The sequence below is a fragment of the Saccopteryx leptura genome, chromosome 9, assembly GCF_036850995.1.
Source record: "Saccopteryx leptura isolate mSacLep1 chromosome 9, mSacLep1_pri_phased_curated, whole genome shotgun sequence".
Taxonomy (NCBI): Eukaryota; Metazoa; Chordata; class Mammalia; order Chiroptera; family Emballonuridae; genus Saccopteryx; species Saccopteryx leptura.
In genome coordinates, this window is record NC_089511.1 from 88620310 (window position 1) to 88629686 (window position 9377).

At 44.3% G+C, this 9377-nt stretch overlaps 2 protein-coding genes across 3 annotated transcripts in view; one reads left to right on the plus strand and one right to left on the minus strand.

Annotated features, from left to right (window-relative positions):
* Positions 1-5033, minus strand: part of WAPL (WAPL cohesin release factor) — a 103085-nt gene extending 98052 nt beyond the window's left edge. The window contains exons 1-2 of one of the 2 annotated variants that reach the window (XM_066348119.1): positions 4597-5033; positions 982-1502 (exon numbers count right to left, since the gene is read on the minus strand). In XM_066348119.1, the coding sequence (XP_066204216.1) occupies positions 982-1480 (499 nt within the window). In that variant the 5' untranslated portion in view covers positions 1481-1502; positions 4597-5033. The remainder of the gene's footprint in view (positions 1-981; positions 1503-4596) is intronic. The other variant, XM_066348118.1, reaches the window with a different exon arrangement.
* On the plus strand, positions 1986-7899 carry LOC136381524 (WAS/WASL-interacting protein family member 3-like). The gene is made up of 4 exons (XM_066350234.1): positions 1986-2006; positions 4013-4461; positions 4575-5496; positions 7859-7899. The coding sequence occupies exons 1-4, from the start codon at positions 1986-1988 to the stop codon at positions 7889-7891; spliced, it is 1425 nt and encodes a 474-aa protein (XP_066206331.1). The 3' UTR covers positions 7892-7899.
* The last annotated feature ends 1478 nt before the right edge of the window (positions 7900-9377 follow it).

The following is a 9377-nucleotide window of genomic DNA, read 5'->3' on the forward strand; positions in this document are numbered from 1 at the left end:
TCATCCAAGAGTGAGAAAGAGTGAAAAAGTTTCAGCATGTATACTAAAGCCATGCAAGGCAACATCTTTTATCATACTTTTATCATGTTTGAGCCCCTGCCCCCATAAAAGCCTCCAAAGAACAAATTCCTCTTAACTCAGTACTAAGAAAGTTTCATCTTTAACTTCTTTTCAAAATATGATGAGATCTAGATAACCTTTCATATTACTAAACTCTGCCAAGAACTAAGGTTTGTTTTCAACTACAGTGCCATCCTTGTCCTACTGCTGGTAAGGCACTTGCTGTCTCCCCTGCCACCTCCAATCTTAGCCCTTAAGTCTTTTAGTTAATTGCACTTTTATCATTTATTTTTAGTCTCAAATCCTTTACAAAAGAAGCAAGAATATGACTGATAAAATATATTGTTTTAGGAATGAACATTAGATGCCAGATTTACAAATTAACATTTTAAAACTACATCTGATTTTATGGATTAAAATCTACTAATACAAGTTGCTACTGGCGCCAAAGAGACTGCAAACTAATCTCAAATTGCAACGTTAAATTCTTCAATGTTTGCACTCCATACCTCCTTAATCTTTCTGAACTAGCTTTGGAGGAAAGCCTAACACTCCTAAACCTAATCCTCATTGTAAATGCTCATCTCATTTTCACTATCAGTAACCATCCAAATGCTCCACAGTAATAGAAATGAGATACTGTGTAATCCTAACACAACAAAAAGAGATGTTTCTTATTGGAATTGGATTTACAAAAGACTGCTCCCAAAATGATTAAGTCTGGAAACATTATCCAAGATGTTTAAGTAAAATTTCAACCTCAAACTGGTTTCTTTCAAGTTCTTAAATCTGAAGTTCCCATTATCATAAAGCAGAAAGAAAACCCAAGGAGTATATATATTATTTTAGAATTTAAATCATTTAACTAAAGGGCTTACACAAAGCTCTTTTGGCTCACAATAAAGAAAAAACAAAACTTACCTAAAGTCATTAATTTAGCACAACTACTTTTGCTTGTATCATCTTCTAAGACTTGGTTTGTGCTCTTTTCTTTCTCAAGCAAAGTATCCTCCAAATGTAAGCATTTATCAGATACAACACTGTCTTCATCCAACACATGACTAATTTTGTTATTAGCTTCAAGTACAGAAGTGTCATCTTCAAGCTGAGCAGCTTCACTAGTTTCTGAATAAGAGGAACCCTTACCCTGGGCTAAATTCTTTGAAGAAACTGGTAGAGACTCATCGTCACTATCAAATCCAAAAGGGTCCCCAGTATTTTCTTCTTCCACCTTAGGTTTCTTCGGAATTTCTTGGATATCTGGTTTGAAATTGGGCCTCTTCTGCCCTAATTTAGCCATAAATGTGGTCTCTCCCCATTTTGTGCTAAGGGTGGTCCGTTTATTGGAAAAGACTTCATCAAATTTTGAACTGCCATTTCCTCCTTTCCTACTGTATGTTTTCCCAAATCTGGATGTCATTTTGACACCTGTTTCATATTCTCTGTGGGGGAAAAGAAAATAAGAATATATAATCACCAAATACTTAAGTGTTAACACTGAACACAAAAATAAGACCCCCAGGATTCTCCCCATGTGGCTTTTCAACATTCTCAAGATACATATCTCTAAAAATTCTTAAATATGGGGAGGGGATGTAAAGAGAGAGAGAGAGAGAGAGACTCTTTTTTTACACTATGTACTCCCATATGTCAACTTTTTTTACAGTCAGTACATATTCAAATGCTGCTTACAAAGTAAGACTATCCAACTTATAGTGGAACATCATTTTTTTCTTTTTTTTTCTTTTTTTTTTTTAGCAAGAGAAAGAGACAGGCAGGGAGAGAGAAGCATCAATTCATAGTTGCAGCACTTTAGTTGTTCATAGGCAGCTTCTTACATGTGCCTTGACTGGGGAGCTCCAGCTGAGCCAGTGACCCGTTGCTCAAGTCAGAGACCATGGACTCAAGCCAGTGACCTTGGGATCATGCTGATGATCCCATGTTCAGTAATCTAGCGCTCAAGCTGGTGATTCTGTGCTCAAGCCGGATGAGCCCTGCACTCAAGCCTGCAACCTCAGGGTTTTGAACCAGGGACCTCAGCATCCCAGGTCGATGCTCCATCTACTGCATCACTTCCAGTCAGGCAAATTGTCAGTTTTGTTTGTTTGTTTCAAATGAATCTACTTACTATTCTTATGAACCTAACTTTTTTACCTTAAAAATAACCTGAAGAGAAATTTTCCGTAATATAAGACCGTAAGCACAAAATGTCCATACTTTTCAGGATCTCAGAAATATCAAATAATTAACTAAATTTAGTTCTTTGAAATTTCATAATACTTATTAAAATAAGGGAGAAATAGAGAAAATTGTGTGGTTTTCTCACATATTAAAACGCGCAGCTTTTAACAGAACCTTAAATTCTACTTCTTGTTCTAATATAATTTTGTGTGACTTGAAAAATATTCCTTAGTTGGTCATCTCCCTGAGCACAAGAAACCATATTTATTCTATCTTCCTTGTCCCTATAGTGCTGTGCTCATTTGCTGAGTTACATTTTCTGGAGCTGGTGAAGTTCATCATATTCCAGTGGTCCATGGATTATTAAACAAAGCAACAGAACCATAACTATCTTCCTCTTATCACTTCTGCACCTTTTGGCTACGATAAAGTATATTTTCCTTTTCACTTCATAAAAATGAAAACTGATTCATCTGACTTATCTATATTTTAATAAAAAATACTAGGACAAAAATTTTCTGAACAGTAAATCAAGAGTCAAACATTTGAAAAAACAAGTTAGAGTACTTTTTAAACACTACCAACTCTTATCCATTTCTTACACTTTGGCTTTCTAAAATTCAAATATCAAAACTTAAATATAACAAGAAAAAAAATGAACAATTGTCTAGGGCCTTGAAAAAAAATTTTTATTTTTATACTTTCAACTGGAATGATACTTGACTTATACTTCTCAATGTTCCTATCTATACTTTAAATGTTCTCCCTTTATTAATTTAACCACTATAAACTTGTTTTATATATATATTCACTAGACAATTTTCCCCTCTCATCTGATATGAAGCCAATTCTAAATTAACAAAATAATTTAGTCATCATACACAAATGCATTAAGAGTTCATAAAGTCTGTTTGAAAACCTTTTAACATATCGCAAAACTTTTTGCTAAGGGAGATCTATTTTTCCCTTCTACTGTAGATGTACACTAAAGAATCTTAAGTATACTCTAAACAAAACTAAGTATATTTGGCAGCTACAAGAATTACAAAATAAAAGTGATTTTATTCCTCCACGAATGTAAAAACTCATACACAGACCTACATTTACACTCATACCCCAACAAGGCTGGAATGTTTTGGATACACTTGCATGGTAATGACCTAAAAATGTTAACCGGAGGCCAAACCAAAAATCTCGACTTGAGCTCCTTTAGGCCCACACCAGAATAACTCATTGCAAAAATGGCCCTAGAACCAGTTGCAGGTTGAAAGTCTGCAGGTGATTGATTGCCTTGATATTAAGGAGCTAATTATTTTAAAGGATAAGAAAAAATCATGCTTATACTTTTAAAAAGAATTTAGTCTTTTACTAAGATACACTTAAATATTGATGAAATGTCAACTCTCACTTTAACGGGTATAGAGTGTAAAGCCTGTAAACGAGAAAATTTTAGGGGAGTTAATAACTGCTGAATTTGAGAAATGAGTACTTGGGAGTTCATTACATAATATCCCCTACTTTTGATTTCCTTTAGTTTTCCGTGGTGTCTTTTTCTAACACTCACCAGACAGATTACCGTGATAGTATTACCTAAGCCTCCAGCGTAAAGTACGTGTACATTCAAAAATAAGTGTGCGGACCTACCTGACATTATATTTCAAGTACACAGGCTCTCCTGCTGCGACTTCCACCTCTACAGACTACCATACTACTATGAAGGACAGGAGTCAAAACTAAGTTTTTTCGGTCGCTGGGTCTTTTCCTTCCTTAGCCCCAAACCAGGTCGATTATTCAGGGGAGTCCTCACACTACCCGTCCACATCTCGAGCCCTCCGGCTCGCCAAAGGCTAAGGGGCTCCCCTTTGGGAATGTGAGCGTAAAAGCCGAAGCTAGCCACCTAGAAACCCTCACCTGCCGGCAGGCTGCGCGCGGGCACAGCGAGAGGAGACCCCCGCCCCCGGCCGCAGGCTCACGCAACTTTTGGCCTCCCCGCCCCCACCGCCAGGAAAGGGCCGCCGCTTCCGACGCCCCGGAAGACTTCGCCACCGACTCCTCAGGGCACAGCAAGGCCTTGGCTGCGGTCCGGGGCGCAAGAGAGGGCCCAGGAGGCAGGGCTGAAACCAACGCACTCGACAGCGCCTGGGATGGGAAGGAAATCAGCAGCCACTCGGAAAAACTCAGAATAAAGGACACAGAATGGAGGAAAAAAGACTTCTCCAGGTTCCCCTGCCCAACTTCCTCGGGGGCTGGGGGTAGGGGCGTGAGGGCGAGACTTCCATCGCCCCTGCCAGAGCCCGGCCTCCCCCACCCTCCCGGGATCGCTCCGGGCCTAGGCAGCTGCGGAGACTCACTTACCCTCCGCGCCTGGCGGGTGCTCTGGCCTCGGGCCGCCTCCGCCTCTCCCGCCCTCAACGGCCCCCGGGCGGGGCGCCGAAGTCCCGCGCGGAGGAGCAGGGCTTGCTGGTGCGCGAAGAGTGGCAAGAGGCTCCGCCACCGTCAGAACCCGGGACTCCGCTCGCGGTAAATAGGAAACCCGGTGGAGGGGGGGAGGAGCGGCGGCACCGCAACTTCCCTCCTCGCCTTGAGCGCCGCCAGCCGGGCCTGGGCCTAGGCCTCCCTGGCCACCGGAGCCCAGTGCGTGCCCTCCCTGGGCCGCCGCCGCCTCCTGCGCCGCCGCTTCCTCGGGTGAATGGTCAGCGCTGGAGTTTGAACAGGGCCCTGAACCATCTCAACGCCATTTGCGCTCCCGGCCCCCACCTCCTTCCTCCAACAGCCGCTCGCTCCGTCACTCCGCTTCCCACAGACCCCGCGCGGCCGCTGGACCCCGCAGCCAATCGCGCGGCCGCTTACTCAAACTGCCGCGCAGGCGCTGCGCCCCGCATGCTCCGGTGCCCGCCATTGGCCCAGCCGCAGGGCCCGACGGGAGTTGTAGTCCTGGTCCGCGAAGTCGCGGGGGCTGAGAGCCCCGCGCGGGAGCGGGCGGCGGGCGGAGCTGCTCCCGCGACCAAGGCCTGCCTCTGCTCGGTAGCCTGGTCCAGCTCTCGGCCCCGCCGGGAGACGCAGGTGTCGCGGGGGTGGGCTGGGGGTGCAGTGCAGGCAGCTGTGTCAATCGTTTCCCCTCTAGGGACCCGCCGGTGTCTGGGGACGGTGGGTTATGCAGCTGCACTGGGCCTGCTGGGGCCGCGGCTTGGGAGCGGGGAGCTCTTGTCTCCGAGCCGCCCTCGACCCGGCCTGGTCGGTGCTGGCCCGGCGCAGGTAACAAGAGCGGGACCGGGGAGGCCTGGGGACTGGGCACACGGGGGCCGCGGCTTTATAATGCGCTCCCTCCCGCCCACCGGCCTTTACCTCTGTAGTTCTCCATCTGTCTGTCCTGCACCCGATAAAAGTGACCCCGAGAATATTGAATGGTATTAAGGAGTTATCGTTAACCTTGTCCGGTGTGATAACGGTAATGTAGTTGTGTTAAAAAAAAAAATACGCTAGAACTTTGACGGATAAAAATGATCTGGTGTGCAGGCGCCTAGAATATACTTTGAAATAACTCCTGTAAAAACTGGGGCGAGGGGGGGGAGAGTAACCCAAACCAGCGGGATGCTTTTCACTTGATGCTGCGTGATGTGTACAAACGAGCTCATGATTTCAGTCTACTTGTGTAGCTACAACGTTCCTTAATAAAAAGTTTATTTTTTTTTATTAAGCCTTGGAGGGTGGCAGGGTTGTTTAGAACATCCTCCCGAGGCAGAAATTGCCGGTTCAGTCCCCGGTCAGGGCCCAGGCAGGAACAGATCCGTGTTCCTGTCTCTTCCTGTTTCTTATCCTCTCTCTAAAATCAATGAATAGATCAATTAATTTTTTTAAAAAAAATTAAGTTTAAATAAATGAAGTAGTGATTGCCTGGGAGAACGGGGAGGTGGGAGATAATGAGAGGGGAAATTAAGGTTTTTTTCCAAATCAATGCACTCACCTATGGTGACAGAAAGTTGTTTTAAGGTTTCAAGGGTAGGGGGCCTGACCAGGCGGTGGAGCAGTGGATAGGGCGTCGGACTGGGATACGGAGGACCCAGGTTCGGTGGCCAGCTTGAGCGCGGGCTCATCTGGTTTGAGCAAAGCTCACCACCTTGGACCCAAGGTCTCTGGCTTGAGCAAGGGGGTTACATGGTCTGCTGAAGGCCCGTGGTCAGGGCACATATGAGAAAGCAATCAATGAACAACTAAGGTGTCCCAACGAAAAACTGATGCTTCTCATCTCTCTCCGTTTCTGTCTGTCCCTATCTCTGACTCTCTCTCTGTCTCTGTAAAAGAAAAAAAAAGTTGCAGGGGGGAAAACTGCGTTCTCAAGACTAGCGCAGTCGGGTCCTGCTGAGAAGTGCATGATTCATCCAGCTGCGACAGCCCTGTCTTTAGTGGGCGGTTAATGTAGATCCACCTGGGAAGTTAGAAAACTGCTCATTGCTTTCAGTGAAAAGCCCACCTCTTCTACAAATGGATAATTTGCTTTGAAGGCACCCAGAAGTTACCAAGTTTCTCCAGTATATTTGGAAAACTCTGAAAAAAGAAAAAAAAATAGCTTAGAGATCTTGCAGACCTTCCCAATAGGAATTTAAGGTGGATCTTGGGGTGGTTGAAATGTTTTACTTCTGCACCACTACTTGCAGAATTTCTATTCTGACATTTACAGTTTCCCATATGCTATATCTGTACTTTTCTTTGGTTCAAAGTAAATCAACTCTTAGGTAGCCCATGTAGATGGAAGTTATATCAGGTCTGAATAATCCACTGTGATTGGTGTGCACATAACTTTTTTATTTGGGTCAGTTTAGTCTTTAAAAATCAGCCTAGGATCTTGTTTTATCAGTTTGTTTGAAGATTGCCCCCCTAAGGTGCAAGCTGCCCTTACTATAATTATTTAAATGACACAGCGGTGGGTGCTAATTAAAGGCTAATTATCAGAGGCAAAGGCTAAGATCAAAGAGCAAAAAGTGCTGAAGTCACAATTTCAAGATCTTCAGGTGGAAGAGTGCTGTGAACCCTCCAGGACCTCAGGATTAATTCATTGTGCCCTGGTCTGGCTGGTGCTGGGAACCTAACTGGGTAGGTGACTGCTAAACGGAAGTGAAGAGTTAACTTTTCCCATAGCAGTAGACAATCTGTGGAGCCCTTTTGAGGGCTTTCTGTGAGGTAGCAGTATTAAATAGGGAACTTAGTTGTGTTAACATCTTGTTATTCAAACAATGATCCTCAGTGGGCTTCATAGGCTTGACCTGGGAGCTGATTTGGAAACACAGCATCCTGTCCCCACCCAAACACCACTGAATCGGAATCTGCACTTTTACAGGATTCCCCCACATTACTGGGCCACACATTAAAGCCCGACAAGCATTGAAGCACACCCATAGCGGTTGATTGGGGGGGGGGGGGGCATGGGGGAGGGGACATAAAAAACCTACTCAGCATCAGGCATGGTGCCAAGCTCTCCTGCAATGCTTCATTTGCATCCCTTCCTGTCATCCCTATTTTACAGGCAAGGAAATGGATGGAAAGGTTCACATTTGCTCAAGGCATTGCAGCTAATGAGGGGATCAAACATTTTCTTCAGCATTTAATTTCTCTCTTGTAGACATTCTTGAATCTGATAGAAGATGGTACATGATTTGAAAAGTAAAGAATTCTGGACCTGGCCAGATACTCAGTTGGATGGCGCATCATCCCAAAGCATAGAGGTTGCCGGTTCAATCCCGGTCAGGGCACATATAGGAAGAGGTTGGTGTTTCTGTCTCTCTCTGTCTCTCCTCTCCCTCCCTGCCTCCCTCTCTAAAATCAATAAATAAAAATTTTTTTAATTTAGAATTCTGTATGTTTAAGTATATGGAAGCTTAGTGTGTGAATACTGAGCAGAGCTGTGATAGGTCTCTCCCCCTTATATGCCTCACACTGAAAACAAGTGCCCACTCTAGGACCCTTCCTGGAGGAAGTCCAGACTCTGGGCTTGCAAGCTGTCCCACCACCGCCTTGGTCCCAATGTGGCGAGCAAATGCCCTGAAGGCCCCACCCCCTTCTCTTGACTTGGCCCTGAGTTCCACACCAGAGTGAGCAAACTGGACTCCAGTGTGGGTAACAAAGACAACCAACTTTTTGTTTTAGTTTTATTTTGCCTTTGTTTTCTGAGTTTCTCAGTTTATACTCCACCACCTAGATTGATTCTCTTCACTTCATTGGAATCTTCCCACATACACAGCAGGTAGCCAGTAGGTGCTTTTTTTTTTTTAACAGAGACAGAGTCAGAGAGAGGGATGAGAAGCATCAATCATTAGTTTTTCACTGCAACACCTTAGTTGTTCATTGATTGCTTTCTCATATGTGCCTTGACCATGGGGCTACAGCAGACCGAGAAACCCCTTGCTCGAGCCAGCAACCTTGGGTACAAGCTGGTGAGCTTTTGCTCAAACCAGATGAACCTGCACTCAAGCTGGCGACCTCGGGGTCTCGAACCTGGGTCCTCCGCATCCCAGTCCGACGCTCTATCCACTGAGCCACCGCCTGGTCAAGCTAGGTGCTTTCTTTGCTAGAATGCCTCTGTGCAAGCTCTCAAACATCTGATTATTTTTCCTCTATTAAATGTCATATTTATGCCAGAAACATCCTGGATTTGAGCCAAGCTTGTCGTTTTTGATACAGCGGGCTCCCCTCCTGTATACTGCATAGAGGAGAGCAGAATCCCCATGACCCAGGTGGACACATACTTTGCTTTAGCTGAAAAAAGGAAATCCTGCAAAGAAAATAGAAGAATCTGTTCTGACATTATTGTGCCTTTGTTCTCTCCCAGACGTGGGAACTGTCAGAACTGGAGTTGTTAAATAGAGCTATTTAGTCTTTTTCTGCTGTTAGTAAAATAGGTTGCAACATATAAAACTCAGTCCACCAGGCACATACAAGAATCAACTAATCAATGCATAAATAAGTAGGACAACAAATAGATGTTTCTCAAAAAAAATTTTTTTTTAATTAAAATGTTAAAACTCAGTTCAGAGAACTAGAAGTCAGAAATTGCCACATAGGTTACAAAAAATTCTTCTTTGTCATAGAATAGAATGTGGAATAAGATTATAAATTGTACGCTTGGACCTTGTAATGGTTGT